General features: G+C 37.3%; 1 protein-coding gene across 1 annotated transcript in view; it reads left to right on the top strand.

Moving 5' to 3' along the window:
- The window catches only part of ak5 (adenylate kinase 5), a 113,991-nt gene that overhangs the window by 5,705 nt on the left and 85,263 nt on the right, over nucleotides 1-23,023 (top strand). Inside the window, exons 4-6 of the mRNA XM_052134509.1 lie at nucleotides 2,076-2,248; nucleotides 6,805-6,918; nucleotides 21,789-21,980. Of these exons, the coding sequence (XP_051990469.1) occupies nucleotides 2,076-2,248; nucleotides 6,805-6,918; nucleotides 21,789-21,980 (479 nt within the window). The remainder of the gene's footprint in view (nucleotides 1-2,075; nucleotides 2,249-6,804; nucleotides 6,919-21,788; nucleotides 21,981-23,023) is intronic.

Below are 23,023 nucleotides of genomic sequence, written 5' to 3'. Positions count from 1 at the left end.
TCCGATTTAATAGTTCAAAGCTTGAATATGTTTGAAGCACATGCAGTCCGCATTCCACATTGGAGTAGGCAGAATGCTTTGATATTGAAGGCAATTATTAGCTGTGCTTTCTTTAATTTTTGGTACAGACATGAATGATACCTCAAATTGTGTGGTTTGTTTAGGGAGGGTGTGCCACCTACACTGAAAATAATTATGTGTTGGATTTGCTTTAAATATATACTGTACCATTTTTGCGAAGGGATAGTTCACCCAAAATTGAAAATTCTCTCATTTACTCTCTCATGCCATCCAAGGTATTTATGACTTTCTTCTGCAGAACACAAACAAAGCTTTTTAGAAGAATATCTCAGCTCTGTATGGCCATACAATGCAAGTGAATGGGTACCAACATTTTAAAGCTCCAATAAAGGCAGCATAAAATTAATCCATAAGACTCCAGGGTTCTTCAGAAGTGATATAAAAGGGCATAGGTGAGATACAGATCAATATATACAGTAAGTCAGTTTTTACTATAAAATCTCCTCCCTGCCCAGTAGGTAGCGATATGCACAAAGATTGAGTATTGCCAAAAACAAAAGAAGAAGAATGTGAAAGTGAAAGTGGAGATTAAAGGAACTCACAATTAACCTTTTACTTTATGTATCACTCTAAGTTCAACTTAGAGTGATACATAAAGTTAAGTAAAGCTAAAAATGTTCTAAATATGTACGTTTCTGAGTAGAAGCTACTTATCTTCTTACGTTATGGTTGTTGAGCCAATGAATAATTTTCTTTCAGTGTAGCAAGCACACAAAGCACCCTAGAAACTGCCTAGGAATGCCCTAGCAACCACCCAAACACCTTAACAACCACATAGCAACATCCTGACACCCTTCCACAATCCCCTAGCATTGTGGGAGCAACTTTGGCATGGGCAAGCGACACTCACATTTTATAAAGTTCAGTTGAATTCAGAATGACCTAGTTATTATTAATACTATATTTGCTTCTTTCCCTGTCTCAGATAAGTGATACATTTCTATAAATGCTAAATGATTACCCCAACTTCTACTAGAGGTCGGCAACCTTTTTATCATGGAGTGCCATTTTATATTTTCCTGGTCAATGGCTGTGATGACGAAAATGTTTCTAGTTGGCATTTTTCTATTTTAATAGTTTATTTTCATTACAAATGATATTATTGGCATAAAAATCTTGTGAAAAATCTTGCATGTGAACTTTAACAGAGCATCTTGTGAAAATGCTTTAATGAAAGGTAACATCACAAGCCTATCAACTATTTAGCCCTTTTCGGTGAATTGCATTAAAAATATAAATTAAACTTGGAAATATAGTTTTAGGATTATATTTCCAGGTTTAATTTATATTTTTAATAGACTTCAGATTTTTGAACCAGACGATATGGGTTTATGTTTTCTCTTTTAATCTTTTAATGAGTTTTGTGTGTGACCATGGTTTATGGTGGGTGTACCTGTATGCTGGGTTGGAAACCTCACAGATTAATAGTGGTGTTTTCCTTGTTACATCATGTGTTGTTCTGAAACCAAAAAGAAACAAATGAAACACAGCATGTAGGCTGTCATCCGCGCAGCCTGACCGAAGCAAAGCGGGCAAATTTACTCGCGCGATTAACCAAAAGTAAAGCGCTGCCGGCTTGTGATGCACAAATGGCTTATACGCACTGCACGAGTCTGCTGGATATTCTGTAGTCTCATCACATTTAAACTTTTTGTTTAGCCTTCCATTCAGCTCATGAAAACACGCTGCTTGATCTTGAGGAAGGATAATATCAATATGTAGATTGGAATGCAGGTGTGGAATTTATATATATAAAATAGTCTCTCTCGCTGTTGCTGGCATGCCAGTGATTACCCCTCTGTGTACCAATGCTGGCATGACCTTAAGTGGTTTTGGCAAACCATGTTGTTCAATGACAGCAGGTCAGTGGAAATCTAAGAAATCATGCAAGCTCAAGACATATTTCTAGCTTCATTCACTCTCAAGGGATATACAGGTGCTATTGATACTCACTATATGAATGTTGATACCCTTTTCACCTTGTACCCAAACAGGTGGCCCAGGCAGTGGTAAAGGGACGCAATGTCTTAAGATCGCCAAGCGCTATGGCTTTGAATATGTGTCAATGGGTGAGCTACTCAGGAAGAAGATGATCCATAATGCCACCAGCAACAGGAAGTGGAGTCTGATTGCCAGGATCATCACCAATGGGGAACTGGCACCACAGGTATGTAGAAGTCATTGGAGAAAGGATGATAAAGTAAATGTAAAATCTTCAGCATGCACATAATTGGATATCTCCATGAAACATAGCACCTGCTTTTTTGGTTTTCTATGCTTGCCCAGGCAGGGCACCTTTTTTAAATATTAGAAATTTTGCCATTGGTCAGTGGTGGCACCAAGCCTTTTTCTGAATCAACATTTGACAATTAAGTCTCACAAACAGTGTTGGTTAGTAATGCAATGGACTAAACGTGATCTAGATTATGTTAGCAGATTACAAATATCAAGTACTTGTATTTGGATTACATAACCTTTTTAATAGTGCATCATTAGTTTAAAGTTACTGGATTACATGATTACATATTGGTTACATTACCTATCAGTCTTGACTTAAAAAAATGGAGGTGGATTTTTAATGAAAGCAGTGTACATTGGTACCTTATACACTTAAAACAAGATTTTCAACAAAACAAGTAATAAGTAATCCAAAAGTAATCATATTGGATTAATTACAATTTACTGATTACAGTTTCAATTACCAGGTTACATTTCAGATGTAATCTATCCAACAGCTCACAAACTCATCAAAGTCATAAAGCAGGATATGATGAATATTAAACATTGCACTTGATGTCAGGAGGGGCGTGGGACTGGGTGATAGACCTCAAGTAACAGGGGCCCACATAAATCTTAATTGATATTACAATTATATTATAATTTGTTATACATATTTAATAATAACATGCTATTGGTTGGAATGAAATGTTGCAAGACTCTGTTTTCCACCTGTAAAAATGGAGAGTTCCCCTGTAATCTGCATTGCCACCTCCCAAATTAGCAAATCCCTCCACTCCACAAAAGCGAAAGTGGTCTGGTCCATTAGCCACCTTACGGTCCAAACTGAGGACATGTCATGATGTAAAATGCTTACTCCATTAATGTAAGTACAGAATTGAATCCAAAATCAGAACTAAAGGGACAGTACTGATTTAGCATGTGCTCTGATTATCAAGGTAAATAATTGTAAATAGAACAATTTATGCATGTAAATAATAAACATATTAAAGCAAAGCAAAATATTAAATGCAATTTCAATACATTTCTTGATGAAATATAATGAATTTGACAATTTTTCAAAAGCTAAAATGCAACCAATTTGATGCAAAACTGACAAAATATATATATATTGTACCTAGAATGGTTACCTAGAAGGTTAGAAGGTCCCTTCATAATTAACAGCATGAGCTGAGAAATGACCAGCCCGAGTCATTTAATCCTTATCTGCATTAAATGTGCCTCTACACTGAAACAGAGGTCAAGTCTAGCTTCCGTATACTTTGCCAGAGAAATAAAACCAATTACTAACAATTTACTGGATTAGGAAGACAAAGAAGACAATTTCCAGGCTGTGACATACTTGAAGGGAACATAAGGGCCAAAACTTCTCTGTGTTGTAATGACCACCATTTACTGCCCACATTGTCGATAACAATATGTATTCATTGTTCCACAACTTTGCCCACCCAGGCGCATTGAATCAATAATGAGGAAGTAGGAATGATACTATTATTCTTAAACACCAGAAAAACCAAAGGATCCCAACTTTAGAAAAGTTTATTATTAACAACATCCCTGATGATTCTTATGTAAGTCTTAACATTTTGCGTGGCACATTTCAGCACAGATTATTTTGTGAGAATGTCAGATTAAATTGCATGTTGTATTTTCATCGTCCATTGTAATATACAGGTTTTTATGGTGTAGTCTGTGACTTTTCTTTAAAAAAAACAAAACACAAGGTTACAGTGAGGCATTTACAATGTATGTGAATGAGGCCCATTTTTGGAGGGTTTAAAGGCGGAAATGTGAAGCATATAATTTTATAAAAACACTTACATTAAATTTTAATTCTCATTTACTCACCCTCATGCCATCCCATTTCTTTCTTCATCAGAACACAATTGAAGAAATATAGGAAAATATCTTAGCTCAGTAGATCTTTATAATGCAAGTGGATGGTGATACAACCTTTGAAGCTATAAAAAGAACAGACAGTCAGCATAAACATCATCCATATGTCTCCGCTGGTTAAAGTAATGTCTTCTGAAGTGAAATGATTGCTTTTGGTGCAAAAAAGATCAATATTTAAGGACGTTTTAAGTATGAATAATAATTTATGGTCAGCAGGAGTATGCACATGATGTAAATGCGTTGGCATGTTCACATGAGAACTGTTGCACATGAGACATACCTGGAAGAGCAGCACTGTTTACAACTGAGTAGGAGGAAAGCTGTACAGAAGCTTCATTGGTTTTGGTTTAGATCTGAATCTGTTTGTTTACTCACAATGAGGCATTTGTGCGCTCATCCTGGATGTCTCATCCAAGAGAAAAACGTGAGATTACGTCCATAACATGCCAACACGTACATGTCACATGAGAGACCATTAGAACTCCGCCCTCTCGTGGATTTGCGTACTTCTGCTGACCGGAAGTGATTATTTACAGTTAAAAAGTACTTAAATATAGATCTTTTTCACACCAAAAGCGGTCATTTCGCTTAAGAAGGCATTCATTTAACCAGCGGAGTTGTATAGAAGATGTTTATGCTGACTGTCTGTGATTTTTGTAGCTTCAAAAGTCGGATGAATTAAGATATTTTGTAGTTTTTCTTCAAATGTGTTCTGCTGAAGAAAGAAAGTCATACATACCCGGCATGGCATGAGGGTGAGTAAATGAGATAATTGTAATTTTTTGGGTGAATTATCCCTTTACTTCTCCTGTTAAAGCTTTTGTTTTATTTGAGCTGTAAAGTTTAAATCGTCGTTTACTTCCTTAATTGTCATGGCAACGCCGTAGGTCCCTCTTTCCCTGGGGGAGGGCGTGCCTTACACGTCTGCCGGCAGGTCATCCCCGCCTTCCTGAATCTGGAAGGGGACAGGGGGATGGAAACAATAAGAGTGGCAGTGGGAGTGAGAGATGAGAGAGAGAGAGAGAGAGAGAGAAAAAACACTTACATGCCGATTCTCCGATACACCGTACCTTGGTCCTCGGCCACTCCTCCACCCTCTAACGGACGACAGCCGTGCCTCCCCGGGCGGATCGGAGGCAGTCCCCCAGCCCCTGGCGGATGGAACATCCCGCCACGTTCTCGGGGAACAGAAGGGCCCACCCCCCCAGCAGCGGTTCTCCCGCTCAAGGCGGACGGCAGTGAGCCCCTCCCCGCTCGCGGTCAGCGGTCTCAGACCCTGCTGTATTTCAGCGGCTGGTAGAGGTCTCCTCCGCCCCTGGTAGCGGCCCTGACCATTCCAGGCGGTCGGTTAGGAGCCCCTTCTCCCCTCACCCTCACGTTCAGCGGCCATTCCTCATGGCAGCGGTGAGAACTCCCCTACAATGTATCCCTCTTCCTTCCCGGGTCTTCAGCACCAATGTAAAGGGATTAATAGAAAGGAGGAGGCGAGAACCGGCTTGACAATATAAATAATAGTTTAATGAATAAATAAACCAAAAGACACAAACACACACATAGGACGGACAGCTACCCGTAAATGTCACTCTCTCTGTGGCACCAGCACCGGTCCAAATTATTTGCCATTGCTGCTGGATTGTTCTGGATCAGAACTGATTAATTCCTGTTCATTATCTCTGAAGTCACATTAAATGTATCATTAGATTTATCAAACTACAAACAGCTTTGCAAACTAGGTACACCAGTCTTGCATGTCCAGGTTTTGCATGTGGAGCAAGCATTGTGTTTCTATGGTTGGGAAGAGTGTCTCCATGTATTATGAAGATGTCCTCTGCATTGAACACTGCCTGGATCGCTCCAGCTAACCTGCAGTAAAAAGAGTGTTTGAGTGTATGAATTACTTTCCAAACAGGGGGACAAACGACTTTATTTTTAGAGCTGTCTTGTACTGACTCCAGATCTCTGCCGTATATGATCCCATTCACATCATTAGATTTGCTATGCTTGAACAATTTCCCCCTCGAGCACTGAACAATAAAGTTATCCTAACATGCCCCTGCATTCCTCAATTACACTCAAAATCGCCTAAAATGTGAAGTTTGATATATTAGTCACCAAGTGCAATTTTTAGCGTGTTTGATGATTTCCTTTTCAAGCACATCCTCTTCCATTATGGTAAAAGCATAGAGAATTCTGACAGGGATATTCTGTACTCTCAGAAATTCAGTGAACGATCTGAAAGTCTCCAGTGAATTACGGAAAGATTGCCCTTGAAGCCCAACTCATTTGAGACATCATGCCTCAGCCTTTCCTCTAAACTGATTTAGTGTGCAGTTAAAAACAGCCCAGAATTACAAAGCACATTTACCCTGCATGTACTTGTCCTATGGAGACCAAATTGCTTACAGAAATGAGGTTTACCATATTTGGAATGGAAACCAGTTTATCATTGCACACTCTAATTATATTGTAGTAATCGAGTCTGACTACACGCTGATGAGTATTTAAATTGGTATCAGAGATGTAAAAAAAAAATCTTTATGGGTGTGTATTATTTCAATCTGACTGAGTATATTTATTTACCCTCATTAGGAAACAACCATAACCGAGATTAAGCAGAAGATCATGAAGATTCCAGATGCCAGTGGAATAGTTATAGACGGCTTCCCTCGAGATGTGGCACAGGCTCTCTCTTTTGAGGACCAGGTGAGTGGATTTTATTTGTCGTGTTTGCTAAGGCAAACATCACTTCTATTATTTCTCTTACTTAAAGTTAGGGATTTCAACAAACCCCAAACCATTGGGATGTAGCTCATCCCACACCATTTGTGCTGCAGACATGAATGATACCTCAAATCGTATGGCTTGTTAAGACAATAAAAGTAGCATTAAAAAAATCACATACATTTACAGGGAATATAAATCTTTATATCTAGGGACCAGAATATCATAGAGACTTGGGGTGGGCTCTTTTGACTTGGGCCAGTAAGCACCCACCCTAGGAAGAGGGTCTCCTTAGCAACCGCATAGCACATTTTTCACGGGAAAGCACCAACTCTTTTTTTTTTTTTTTTAAATATCTAAATCTTGTCACTTTATTTTCCATACGTACAAAAACCTCCCATATCACAGGAAGCCATTTAATCTTGCTTGTCACAGTGTTCCTGTTTAGCTGTGTTTAAAAGCAAGGCAGAAACGAAGACACAAAATAACATGTCAGATTTGGCACATCTAATGGGCCAGATTCTTACTGTCAAGTTGGTAATTGCATAAGTGGATGATACTGTTGTGGAGGCTGAACGGTTGTTACTGTTTTTACACTACAGACATGTTCATCAGCTTTTAAAAGGGACTCAGTGACCAGTTGGTGAAACCCAAATATCTAATGGGCTCAGTAGTTTACTAGTTGTTTACTGTAGTTGAGTATGCATGATGAACATCAGAGGCTCTACAACAACTGTGTGTCTTATTCAATTTCACACCAATCACAAGTACAACAGCTGATTATGACTTTATAAATAGTTATTTTTCGCTCTATTACTCACATGCTGCCATGTTATGATATCGAACCATTTTTATTCTAATGTATAATTGAAAAACCTACATTTACACACTTCTGATAGACAGAATGTTGGACTTTGAACTAGGAAGACCACGGTTTAAGTCCAGTCAAGCACAAAATCTCACGAAAGTGTCACAGTAGCGACATGAAATTATGTGGTTGCTTCAGAAAATGTACTTTTTCTGTCGCATTTGCGTAAAGAACACTATTAGTTAGGTTAAGGTGTTGGTTTAGGGTGAAGATGTCTGCTATGTTTACCTCTCATTTATCTTTTAGGACACTATTGGTTAGGTATAGGATAAAGTTTTAGGTTAGGGAAGTGCATTTTACTCATTAAAACCTCCATCTAATATTCACTTAAAACCCTGTCTTATTACAACATAATTTCACTCAGTTTCAGCACCCCCTGCTGGAAATTTCACTGGGAAACTGCAGCCAAATGTGTAATACAGCATGTCATTTTGGATTGCAAAGATTTTGCCAAGGTCACGTTAATTTCATGAAATCAGGCTGGAATTAAATGACTCACAGTTGCTTTGCCGATGCAAATCGCTGTATGTGTGACTTTAGTGAGAATTTAGAGTTGTGATCAAATATTTTACATCCTGTTGATTCACACCCGTGATTAGACCAGGTAACATATGCAGATCTCAACGATACACTTTAAATGATCTATTAGATAACAGTGTTATTGACAGGAGCCTTTTGGCATTATTCATCGCAATTTCGATGTGATTGATGCAATGCCTCTGACAGGTGTACTGCATATTAATGCCTATAGGCCTGTCAAATATGTACTAATGTCAACCTCGCTGAGAGGAAATTAGTTGGCAGTTTTCAATTGCAAGTCTCAGTGCACATTCTTCTCCAAATGACAGCCTACTCCTTTAAGTGTCATCATGGCTAATTAGTTCTCTCTCACACACTTCCTTCCACACATTCCAGCATTAGCAGATAGTACGTTTGGCATTATGTCTGACTCACTGACCATATACAGCAATGTTTCTCAACTGGTTTTGCTTCAGGACCCAGATTTTACATCGGACATCAAAAGGTGTCATAACACCCTACCACAATTGTTTCCCTTTAACAAAAATTAAAACATCAAAATGTCCTTAATTAAACATTCAATTTAATTAAGGACATTTTGATGTTTTAATTTTTGTTAAAGGGAAACAATTTTGGTTATTATCATGAATTGCACAACCAAAATTATTCATACTGATCAAACTTTGAATTCGGCAACAGTAGCTTGAAAGGTCTGCTGCTCAATTCGATCTGTGCTTACCGAACATTGAACCACTACCCCCAATGGCTGGAGCTGGAAGTGTTGATCAGGTGAAATATTTAAAAAGTTTCACAAAAAGAAAGTTGTATTTTTAGTTGTAAATGATGAAATACAGTCAACAGGAATACATATTTTATTAACGCCTAACCCAAACCCCAACCCTAAACGTACATTTTATGTGGAGTAAAAAAATAATTTTTTTGTGAAATCATACCAAATCATACTCACTATTGTTAATGTGAACACAATTATGGGGGTTGCCGCTTGTCAGTAATTCTTCAGAATGGGGTTGATGTCGGGGTTAGGCTTGGGATTAATGGTTTTCACGCATCGATAATTGGAAGATTTTCCCAATGATTATCATTAAATCTGTATTTTTTTTAGATATAAATAGGGCTACTCGTTGCACAATTGTCTTTGTCTTTTCAAACATATTTATCAACACAACTTTAGTGAAGTGAGAGTGGAATGGGTAAATTAAAGGGGATCGCTAACCAAAAATTACAAATTCTAATTAAATATATTCTATGACGGTACAAACAAAGCACGGACTCAACATCTCTGGAGGCTGCTCAAAAATCGCTACTATGCGAATTAAGCTCTGTAGCGCTGCCAATCTTTGAGCAGCCTCCAGAGATTTGACCCAAATCATTATCAAAGGACAAAGATTATTTACTCTAGCCATCACTGGATGATATATTGTGCATATGCATCTTTTATGTAGCCTACACAATGTATTTTCACTTACAAGTATTTTGACAGCTTGATTGAAACCTCTTCAGAGTTACATACAGAGAAATTGCATAATCTTTTTCTTAACATTTAGTTTGCGCAGTTTCATACATTAACCTGAAAACTCACCAACGTCACTTTATTCATTCTTAAGTACAAAAACCTTTTTGTGTATATGCATCCTGTGCAAGGCGCTCTACAATACTGGTCCCATGCTGTGATACCTGTGCTTTACGATCTGCTTCAGTAACTGTTATATCACCCCCTTGTGGTCTCCCAATGCTTTTAAGCCAGACAATAAACAGCTGAGTGAATAGAACGATATGCACATTTCTTCTTTCTTCTTCTAATTTAAATGTCAGCTAATGTTAACATATCGATGTCTCAAATATATATCGATAAAATAATGTTCCGATCAAGTAAGGAATAACTGATGATGGACCATTGAATTTTTGAAAAATAATGTATACCCGAGGTGCAACAGTCACTCCACTGAGTGTCGTGACCACATTACCACCTTGGGTGTTCATTATTTTTCAATAATTAAATGAACCAGAATCAATTATTTATCTTATACCACAGTTACAAAACTTTAAGACACCTTTCAGGGTTTTGTCTCAAGACATTTTCTGTTTTTCATCCCTAAAATGCTCTTGTGAGTGGACCTACTTTCTTCTGCCACGGATTCAGTGTCTTGCTCTGATGCAGCTCAAATCTTTGTTTCTAGTTCGAAAATGTCACTTTAGAACTTGCAACGGAGAACAGAGAGGCTTGCGCTGCTTTATTGGTGCACTTACTGTGCACGTGTGTTTGTGTATGAGTTGTTTTTTTTTGGAGGGATCGAAAGAGAAAAGCTCAGAAACTGAGAGAGATCACCTGTGGGATTACCTTTATTTGTTGCAGCTCTCGTCAGAAATAACATAGATTCAAAATGCCAAGATGTAATTTTAAGCACTTCTCAGCAGCTGCGAGTGTTGCCATATTTCTGATGTAAACCTTAACAACTGCTTTCAACCCTACTGAGATGTCGGTGACTGACATGATGGTTCTATTTTTCATTCCTGAGTAAGTATGTGCATAATGCGTATATGCATGTGTGTCCATGTGTGTATGAGAGAGCTTAAGAGAGTGGAGAGGGAGTGTGAGGGTTTCCCCAAAGATATTACAGAAACTGTTGTATTGATCAAGTGTATCTATCTTTGATACAGTTCAAACCTCCGTTGCTAGTTTGAAAACATCACTTTAGAACTAGCAACAGCTTTTTTGCAATGGAGTAACAAGGTAGCATGTGTGTGCACGAGCGAAAGAGAGGGAGAGGGGTAGTGCGGTACTTTCCATTATAGCTATGTGAGGCTGATTAGGGTCAAATACATTGAAACATAAAAGGTTTCACATATTAAAAGTTATTTCGGATAATAGAAACTGTTGTATTGATCAAGTCAAGGAGGGTGCGGCTCTATTTGTGAGTCTCAATGTCTATGTGTGAGCGTGTGTAAATGTGGTGGAGATGAGGGAGCTTTTCAACCGAAATTGAAATAAATGTAGGATATCATAGATATTGTTTGACGTTCTTAACTGATTTACTTTAACAAATGTCTTTGTTTATATAGTTATTTTGCTGTGGTAGCATGTATGGTGTGTGTGTGGGTGAGACGAGAGTGAAAGAGAGAGCAAAAGGACACCAAGGACCCTTTTCAATCGAAATTTAAATACATTTAGGATATTATAGACATTGTCATTCTTATCTGATTTACTTACCCAATGTCTTTGTTTTAAATGGTTATTTTGTTGTGGTAGCCTGTAGGGCTCTTTGAAATAACTGAAATAATTTGGCGAAGTGAAACTACCTCATAGCCGTGCATTTACTTGAAAAATAATTGCACACCTTAGAATGTCCGTCAACCAATCAGAATCAAGCATTCAACAGACCTGTGGTATAATAATCAATATACCTATACAGTATTATATGACATGCCTAGTCAGGGTACATGTACTGTACATTCAGAAACAGCATGAATGGTCTTTATAGTCTTTATAGACCGTTTGGATACTAAATGTCTTAAATTTTGATGGTTATATGCTCGTGGCGATCAATAATGCCCTGCACAAATTGTGGTCGGCACAAACCATATTTTTCCATATTGCGATTGAACCTGTATTTAATGTAGTCTGTTGTATTTTCATTTACCTTAAGTGGTTTTGTTAATATTTTATTTATATTATATACATTTTATTATTCAAATTTAGTATTGTTTTTTCCCCATCTGTTCGTGGCCCAGAAGTATGACCCATTTCATGTCATGACCCACCAGTTGAGATCCACACAAAGTTCAGCTACGAGTTTGCTCTTGCAGCACTTACTGCCTGTCCCAAATTAACCTTTAATTTTTACATTAAAAACAAGATTGTAAGTCTGAATTTTGAAATGGCAGAAGTCACGACCTGCAAATGTCACATTGTGTGGTTTCCAGCCTGCAGATAATGTGATCACCCAGTTCAGGCTACATGAGCAGTAAAATTTAATGAGTTGTGAGAATCAGAGATACTTCCATCTCTCTCTCTTCCTCCCTCGCAGTTGTTCTTAGCCTTCCTCAGTTCATACCAATTATCTAAGAGGTGCTTTTACGTAGGCAGGCAGCTGTCAGGAGCGCACTTTTTGCGGTTAGAAAATAGATTTGAAACACTGTCTGCTTATCTCAGAAATTAATTGATGAAGTCACATTTCAAATAAATACAGAATAATGGTTTGTATTCAGATTATTTTTAAATTCAGAACATAAATGTCTGCCTGGCAGACAAAAAATGAGTTGGTTGGTGGGGGAATTAACACCTGCCATCAGCCAAATGAGGCTATTTGTCTGCAGTGGTGGGTAATTTTGCCTTATCTACCAGTCACTGTGGCGGGTAACCTGTAAGATGTCTCAGATTGGCCTTTGACAAGAAATCCTGTTGCTTAGTAGCAATGACGTGCGCTTGTTTGAAGGTGTTGTGTGGAATTTTTTATGTTAAAATACATTCTATCTCAGCTTAATATGTAGAACAGCTATAAGTAAGCCATTTCTAAGTGGACTATAGTAAAACTATAGCCCCATTCACACTGGCAGTGACATCGCGTTAGACAACGGCACCATTCCTTTAATTTTTAATGAGAGAACAGGAACTCCGTTCATTAGCAACAGAGATTGCCATGGAGAGCTACAAGACAAGTTGAGAAAATTTCAACTTTATACAAATGACGAGCGACAATCGCGAGTGACTACCAATGAGAGATACTGGAGTCGACTCGAGTGCAGGCAAGACTGAGAAGTTAAAAGATTCTGTGAGCGATTTCACTGTTCAATATAAGTTGTCTGTAACCACATGCATAGATATAATAAAATGATGTGTGGAAAACCGTGTCGGCATTCTGAGTGAGTTTGATTCATATATTGATATAACGTTCGTCTTGCTTAATGATGTGATGCATTAAGCACTGCTGCAAAATATATATAAAACACTCTTCCCTGCAGAATGTGCATTTTTAGAGACAAAATAACTGATTCCTTGTCAAATTAGTATGAAATCTTAGTTTTATCGGAAGTATCATCTGTAAACAGCATTGCAAATATTACTATGGCCAGTTGTACAGTCCACCAATAACGTTAGAGCGGCGGCAGCAGTAGGAACGCCCACCAGCGACACGGATCGTAAAGTCTAGCCCGCATTGTGAACGGGGCTTAGCTGTTCTCCAACCAATGTCTGATAGGGTGAGTGTTTAAGAAACCTGTTTGGAAACAGTCATTATTTTTGTATTTCTGTTTGGAGCATCACAGACTTTACAGAGTGATACATCACAGCAACAGCGTTTACATTTTTTGAAGAAATCAATATACAAATTGATTTCATATTGTCTCTGCATATTAAGCCTGGATATAGAAAAGTATTTTAACAATGGAAAAAAATTACACACTTATGCTGCAATCGCATTTTTTCCTTCACTAATTTATTTCAAATGGTCCTGTAGTGTGACAAATGAACAAAAAAATACATTTTCCACCCTGTTTACATGATCTGAGCTCAATTATTACACGTTCCTGTGTATAGCAACAGTGAATGTGCAATGGTGCTGGCTGCACTGTTTCGTTAATTAGTTTACTGTTTGCTGGCTGTGACAGTTTAAAAGGAACCCAGATTCAGGCAGCAGCATCCCATGTGTGCCTCCTCGCTCTCTCTGCCTCCGCTTTTCCGGAGGTGCCGGGCACAATCAGTGAGAGGATTTATGAGTGAAGGCATGCCAAAAAAAATAAATAAAAAAATTCCAGATTTTCTATGTGCTAGGCTACAACTCACAAAGCCTTCTGGGAGAGCAGACAGCAGTCGTGCAGCACAGCAGCAGTTGCCGTTTATTATGCGGTTCTCATTCCAGAATGTTCACTGCTGTTTCCAGGCCAATTTATCACACACTGTTTTGTCAGATAGCATAAAATAAATTTTATTTAAAATAAAAACTGGTTTTATTCAAGTCAAAAATATTATTTAATACCAGTATTATTTTAAATCAATGAAAGTCATTTTTAAGAGTTATATCAGGTAGAAAAAGCTCCTTAAAATAGCAATACCTGCAGTATTTGTAGATATTCTTATGTAAAGTGTGGTTCACATAATCTTATGTTTGGATAGACACAGAATTGTAAAATGTAGACAGCATCTAAAATGTAAACTCTTTTACACATGAACAACTTTAGAGATATACAAATTTTATGAATCATTCATATTATGTTACTAGGCACATTTAATTCATAGAATTCAAAAAAGTAAATTTTATTGTATTTACTATATATGTATATATATATATATATATATATATATATATATATATATATATATATATATATATATATATATATATTCAAGCTGCACGATTAATTGTTAAAAGAGCACAATCTCGATTCTGACACCCACGCGATCATTTGTAATCAAATTTTTATTCAAAATTCACTTCAAGAAGTCAAATTTATATGGCATCTACAAAACACAGCGCTCCTGCACGAGATGCTAAATAAACTAAAACGAAATGCCAAAGATATATGTCCAGCACAGTGCTTTACAAACTGCAGGGTGCAGCCACGATTAGCTAGGACTGTGTGACAGAATCTCTTTTCAGTTCAATATTTTAATATCCACCGATGCTACAAAAACCACCATTACCGAGATCTGACTAAATTCGCTATCCGTGCACTGTTTGATCACAGCCGGCTGTTTTCAAATGCTCACATACGTGTCTCTGCCCATGTACTTGTGTCTTGTGATGAATGCAGCTTTGATAAACCTATAATAAAGATTTATATTTTAGAGCTGTCGGATACATTTTGTAGGAAATTGCATACATACGTCATTCGCCCATGCGTGTTGACGTCATATCCGTACACAGATAAGTAATTCTGTTACGTACGATAAAATCACCAGCCTCCTTCGGGAACGCACAGACCTCTTTGTAGCGATATTCATGAACATTGCTGTGCTTTTCAGCTGCAGATAGCATCTCCACCCTCGGTTGCTAGCGACAGCATTTTTTATAAAATATTTTGTCTTATTTGAAGACATCACATACCATGTCGTTGAGTCTGGAGCAACTGCATAACTGTAAACATTTGCCAAAAATGGTAAACATCACCAAGATTACTGTCCACATACATTCAGAATTCAGATACAAAATAATACCCCACCATGTTTTCAAACAAGAAGCCTTCATTTCCGGCATAGCCGTGTAGATGTCTTTTCCAGCAAATTACATCACAGAGTTTAATGGCATTTGGTGCTGATGTGTGAAAGGAACTATCAAAAGTGAACAAAGATGGAAAGTCGTTGCATGTGTGAATAGCATATGTGGTACATTTACCAGTAAAGGCAACCCAATGATAATTTTCCTGGTTGCATGTGTGAAAGGGGATAGTGTTGCGCTTGTATTTTGTTACTATTAAGCTTTGATGATTATTAAATTCAGCCATATTGAAAGTGCAAATTACAACTTTTACTAGTCCCATTTGGATGTCATTTATAAATATTTCAGCCATATAAAATGACTTTCTTGGAGAAACTTTCTCCATCATTTAATGATAAGTCAGGGTCATACAATGGGACTCAATTACCGTCACAAATGTGTGATTTAGTTCTGACAATGTTGGTGGATTTGCAAAGATTGGTACATCTCTAAAATTGTACACATGTAAAAGAGTTCACATTGGTGCTAACAATACATTGACATTGCCTCTATATCCTATCCAATTTAAATTTATGAACTTGTACACTTTACGTACAAACATCTTTGAATATAAATGAGATCACCCTCACTGTAAAAAAAACCAATCTACTTCAATAGCTGCCTCAAAGTTGGATAAATCAACCTATTTTTAAGACTAGATGTAAAATAATGAGTTGAAATGATTTGTTAAGTCACATTGATTTTACTTTAAACTTTAAGGCAGCAGTTAAACTTAAGTTGAATAAGATGGGACATTTTTGCAGTGCTGCAACTGCCCAAATTGCCTTTTTACAGTGCACTCTGGCACAAAGTAACATGACAGAGTAAATAAGATTTTAGTTTTCAAAGCCAGAAATATGTCACACTGAACTCATTACATTGAAGAAGAAAACAGAGAAACAAGTGTTTTCATGTGTTCCTGATAGCAACCAAGCTTTGAGGAATCATTATGGAGCAAAAATAAAGGGTGTGAGAAATCTCACCTTTAATGAAACCAGAGAATACAATGAAGCCATATCAAAGGAGAAACCAACAAATTTACCAATACTGGAGATGAGATTAAAAATAATAAGACTTGTTATTGTGTGTGTTGAAAATGATAGGGAAAGGGTTTCAACAGGCCCTAGATTGTGTGTTTGGTGACCAAGCAAACAAAAGCGGTGCTACCAGAGCTAAATTCAGTAACTGAATTAGCTTTGACTCTCGCAGAATAGTGATGAGCAGCAGCAATGAAGGGATTTTGAAACCAATTATATGGCGAGTGCAGAACGAGAGAGGATCAAACAACAGCTTTAACAGTGATCATTACAGGATTACCAAATACCTTGACTGTGAGCAAAGCTGAGAGACACAGTCTCCCCAGTCTGGTTAAATGTCAACTAAATATTATTCCAGAATGTCAGCACTGGAGAAGGTGGCACATGCTGACTCAGGGAAATCAATATATGTGTTAAGCAGAGCACGAGAGCGACTGCATTCAATAGAGACTGTTGATATTTCATATGTTAATAACATTGTGGACACTGAATTTAGCTCGTAAGATACTGAATATAATCTTAAGTATATGTGGTCACACCTGACAATGTATTATTCTTGTTACACTGTAATGACATTGTAAGTACTAAGTAATTGTACCCCTCCGGAGCTGTTTGGGCCATTTTTTTGTTTAAAAAAGTTAAAAACTAATATTAATTTTGTATTTTGTCAGAATGCCTTTGGATTCTCCACAACGATTAATTAATAAATAAGTAAAAATAAATAATATTAATCACACACACACATATATATACAGTATATATATATATATATATATATATATATATGTATGTATATATATATATATATATATATATATATGTGTGTGTGTGTGTGTGTGTGTGTGTGTGTGTGTGTGTGTGTGTGTGTTTGTTTGTTTATAATTATGCAATGTCAGGGTGTTTGGGTGGTTACTTGGACTTGCAAGGGTGTTACTAGGTGGTTTCTAGGGCATTACTAAATGTTTGATAGTTGGTTGCTTACTGCCCCTAGTCAAAAGAGACCATCCCCATGTCTCTGTGACATCCTGACCCCTAGATATATGTTGCCACATTTACAATAGAAGCCTATGGGATTATTTAATTACATTCATGTAATTAATAAAAAAAAAGATCTGAATATAATCCAGGATTCTGTATTTGTTTCAAACACATACAATATGTAAGTATTCCTATTATCCAATTTTTCCCAAAAAATAAATAATTATTTTACTTTAAATCTACTGTAAAAGAAGAAAAGTGCCACCACTGATCTATAGTGCCACCCTTTCCAGATGAAACATAATTATAAAAGCTTGTATTCAGTATTAAAAGAAGCCTATGACAATGTTCAAGTTTATAATCAAAAGAGACGTGTGCTAAACATATAATGTACTCTACAGGGTCTTTTTAGACTTGAACAGAAAAGGTTGAAAATGAAATGAAAATGAAAAAAGAAAATGGTATTTCCTTACAAAACAGAAAGGCTATGGAACCACATGGACTAAATATGTAATTATTCTGTGGAACTGCTTGTAATTGCTAAGGCAAGCATAACTATTAATCGTTTGAACAAACCCCAAACCATCAGTATTGAACTGTCCAGGGTTGCAAAATTTCTACCAGCCAAATATGGGACATTGCAACTCTAAATGGGACTTTTTCAAATGAAAACTGCTACAATACAAAGACCAAGAAGAACCAAATTTCTATCAATCTTTACTTTTAACTGGGTCTTATTCATATTGAATCTCACATTTAGCATTTGATTTAAACTGTCCTGTACATTTGTACTAAGTGTTGCAGTTTTTCTCACCATCATTTAGCTGAGTCTCCAAAAACGAGCACTGACATATGCAATGCAATGTAACGGGACGTCTTGAATAGGTGCGTATACTGGTGTTTTGGAATCAGAATGGTGAGAAACAATCATCATGCACTAGAATGCTATACAGTATGTTTGACAAAATTCTCCTGCTTCTGACAGAAAACGTGACAGAAAACATGCTAATTGTCATTTATATTTCCCCCGGCCCTTCTGTCAAGTGTGGCATTCGTGTAATGTAGCAACAGCTGATGTCTCACACAACTCAAGCAAAAAGATGTGTTTCAGGTCAGTTTTTCCCGGTTTGTCAGCAGTTTGGGTGTGAGATGCTAAATTATGGGACAAACAGCATCTTGTCTGAAATTCACAAGGAATGCAATTTTGTTCCCTTAAATACGGGACGATTACGTATTATACGGGATGGTTGGCAGCCCTAATCCAACCCTAAACCCTATTAATGTGACTGGACTTGTGATATAAATTCTAGAGAGTTATCCAAGAACCAGAAGAGACTTGGGAATGTCTTTTGACTTGAACCAGAAAGCAATCATGTTCCAGCCACCTAATCTACTAGAAACTGCATATCAACATACTAACAACCTCACAGAACACCTAAGCAACCACAAAGCAATGCCCTGGCAACCACAATATCCTAGCTTCATAGTAGCAAGTTTTGCATTTGCAAGCACTTACAGTTTCCTGTCTGCCCTTGTGGAGCGAGTGCTGACCAATGGGGCTCTAGTCAGCAAGTCCATGATGGGGCATCAGTGGTAAAAGTGTGCATTTGGGACGAATATCAAGACTTCAATCAGATGATGCATTTTTTAAATTATGTTGTTATATACATGCAGTTTTAAAAATTATTATTTGAAAAAGTCATGGCATTGATAGATAGGGTAAAGGAACGCACTTATTAACACACAAATAGTACTATTAGACCGAGGTACAGTAGCGGTGATTGTTGGGTAATAGTCCATTGTGGAGCCCGCACTGATGTGGGCTCAGCCAAAGGGCGCATTGAGGGTGCAAAGGTGGCGATCTCGAGCATCCCTTGGAGAGCTAAAATGTCAAATGGGACACCCTATGGTTTCGTAGACTTCGCGGGAACGCGCATATGAAGGCCACAAGACCTCAAGTCCACATCAAGTTTGCCATTTGGGACGGGCCCTTAGGGTACTCTTTGTGTCCAACTAAAGCAGGGAATTGCACTGTATAAGTTGCTCACAATTACTTAACAAATAACCCATAGTATCAAGCATGTTCATGTCAACTTACACAGTATAATGTGTGTAGAACATACATTTTAGTAACACAATGATGTTGGATGGCAGTGTCTTTCTGTTGACTTTGTTGTTGTTAGTGGCCTTAACTGTCAAATTAAGAAAATATTATGTGCTCATGATGATTTTTCCCCCTTTGTTGGCACTAAAGGGCCTCTGCTAGTGTAGTGTTATGAGCTTGAGGTTACTGAGCGAACTGTTGTCTGAGTGCACTTGGTATGTAGTGTACTGGTTCAACTGAGGTTGTAATGCTTGAATTACTCCATGAGCTAGCAAGATGTCAGCACTGCTTACCTTAAATTGGCAAGCAAATGTCACATAGTTAATCTAACACAAAAATACAACAATTAAAACTGAAGTGTGCAATTTCTTTGTCACTGTAGCTTCACCAAAAGTAATAAAAGAAAATAATTGTTCTTGCCATCGGTCGAACAAACAGATAGTCCAGCCTCAAACTGATGCCATTGGTTGTGCCAATATTGTGGTGTTAGGTTGGTCTGAATGCTCAAAAAAACAAAGCAATATTTTGATAATGCCACAGATGCACAGTGTTTACATTTTGTGGAAAAATCTGCCTACAATTGTCCATCTATACTACATAGGGATAGGAGAAAGTACTTCACCTTTAAAATGGGGGAAAGTAAATGTCACAGGGTGAATCTAACATGAAAATAAAATAATTAAAAAGGAAGGTAATTTACAGAAATATGATAATGATTGACTGCAATGAACGAGGAGATTTAAAAACAAGTGTAAATGAGAAGAAAAAGGAAAAAATAACAGAACACTATTAATAGATTTTGAAGATTAGCAAAAGGCTAATACTCCAGAGAGGCAAGTGAGAAAGCAGAAGACAGGAATATATCTCAGAGGGTGATGATTACGGTTAAGTAGATGGCAAGTCTGTCCCGTGTGCGACACATCAGGGGGTTTAACTGGCAGGGGCTCTCAGGGGTTTTTTAGGAGCAGTTTCCTTTAAAACAACATGACAGACATTTTCTCTGAGGCATAGCACCCGTTTTTATTCTAATTTTATCCAATAGGGACACATCCAATGTCACCACCCTGTCTGGATATTAGAGTATCAGAGTATTTAAGTAGATTTGATTCCTTTTGTAGAGTAATTAAACAACAACAACAAAATTGCATGACATATGCTTGGAAAATATCTACGCAAACAATCATACAGAAGTTGGTAAATTTGCACCAACTCAATAATAACTATATGCCACTGTGTTGATGTTGACTGATCTTAACTGACTGAACAACGTAAACAGAATTAGCTGTTGGCCTCAAAGTAGGTGGAGCTTCAGGTCACACCTGCTGATGATGTGGACCAATGGCAGTAAGAAGGTGTTTAGCAGCCGTGAAAGGCAGAAACAAATGAGCAGTTCTTAAATAGCAAAAATTCACATCACTGTCTAAGCTTTTCACTGACATTTCGCCTGCCATGCTACTGTTGAGATAATCAGCATGATTTGCTGTTTTGTGACAAGCGTTCAGGCTGTTTTGAACTGACATTTTTTTTTTTTTTTTTTTTTTGTGGATTGCAATTTAAGGACCCATTCACAAAAGCATTCCCAGCAGGCAACTTGTTACAAGCATGACAGTTAATTTCAGGTCAAATATCTGCCCTTCATGGTCACAATTTTGTTAAGATCAATTTAGTTCTGCTGCCTCTTTGTCACATTAACAAAAGATAAAGTCAAATATGTTAATTAAAACATTTAAAGTATTGCTTTTTAATTTTCTATTTTCATGTTGGTTAGCTGAAGGACAGGTTCTTCACATAGTAAATCCAAGAAAAAACAAAGTGACATTGCTTTGAAGCCTCAGTCTGTTTAATTCTTTTGGTTTCATATGTGAACATTATGAGTAAGACATTGAAGTATGATTTATTTGCCCCTCATGCACATCCAGTCTCATTCAAGGGCCAAATGTTCCTTCAACTGGAAATCTTATTTGAAGATGCTTAAGCCATATGACCTCAGGGTGGCACTTAATAGCGACATCTTCACAGATCCCTTCTTCAGGTATAAGTCACTTTGAACTTGACTGCCAGAAGGTGACAATCAATATGAACTTGAAATGAGAATTATATCAAGTCTCTTGATCAGAGTCTCTCTGTCTTTGTAGATCTGTACACCAGACCTGGTGGTGTTTTTGGCCTGCTCGAATCAGCGTCTGAAGGAGCGGCTGGAGAAGCGTGCAGAGCAGCAGGGTCGCCCAGATGACAACCCTAAAGCCATCGATCGACGCTTGACTAATTTCAAACAGAATACCATCCCCCTGGTCAAATTCTTCCAGGAGAAAGGCCTCATCATCACAGTAAGGGATATTTTGGATATATAGCTAATAAGCAGTGTAATGTGTAATCTGAATACAATGTTATTAGTTACTGTAATGTAATTACTTTTCTAGTCATGTAGTGTAACACATTATATTTTAAATTCATATCATTCGATTACAGTTACTGATTTTCAGATAAGTCCATTAATTACATTACTTGGGCTACACATATTGTTCTGAAATAATATTATATACTGTATATGAAGAATATTGGCATGCCATAAAATATTGATTTTCGATTGACACGTTATTTGATTTAGGCATCGATATATTTACATAAGCCGACATTTAAATTAGAAGCTTTATTTCCGTGCTTTCACATTCACTCAGTTTGCGTTCTGTTTTATGTAGTCTGGCGTAACAGCTTTGGGAGACCACAATGGGGTGATATAACACTTACTGTACTTTGTACTGAAGGATGTGTTGATGCAGTGCAGGTGGCAGTCCAAAGTTGTTAATCTAGTCAACATACACACAAAAGTTACAAAGATTTTTGTACTTCTTAAAGATTTAACAAAGTGACGTTGATGAGTTTGCAGGTTAGTGTATGAAATTGGTGTAACTGCACAAACTGATTGATTACAAATGGCAATGTTTGTTATGCATTTTATTTGTATGTAGCTTTGAATAGGTTTAATTCAAGCTGTCAAACCACAAAAATGCATACTTGTAACTTGTAACATATGTGGGCTATATGAAAGATACGTATACACACTATATATCATCCACTGATGGCTAGAGTAAATAATCTTTGTCCTTTGATAATGATTTGTGTCAAATTGAATGGCAAACTATGCGACTTGTGCTCCATTTTTCACAAATGAGACAAGAGATCCAGGCACAGAGGCACAGTTCAAAGAATTTGTTAAAACAAATGTAAACAAAGCTGAAGAGAAAGGAAGATTCAAACGGGGGTGATATGCAGAGAGGAACCCGGCACCGACTGCAGCGTGGAGATGGAGAGTGTGTTCGTAGGCGTGTGTGCGTTGTGGCAGTATAGAGGGAAAACCAGTGAGGAATCC

This window comes from Xyrauchen texanus, chromosome 9 (genome assembly GCF_025860055.1).
Source record: "Xyrauchen texanus isolate HMW12.3.18 chromosome 9, RBS_HiC_50CHRs, whole genome shotgun sequence".
NCBI lineage: Eukaryota > Metazoa > Chordata > Actinopteri > Cypriniformes > Catostomidae > Xyrauchen > Xyrauchen texanus.
This window is presented reverse-complemented; position numbering and strand designations above follow the sequence as displayed.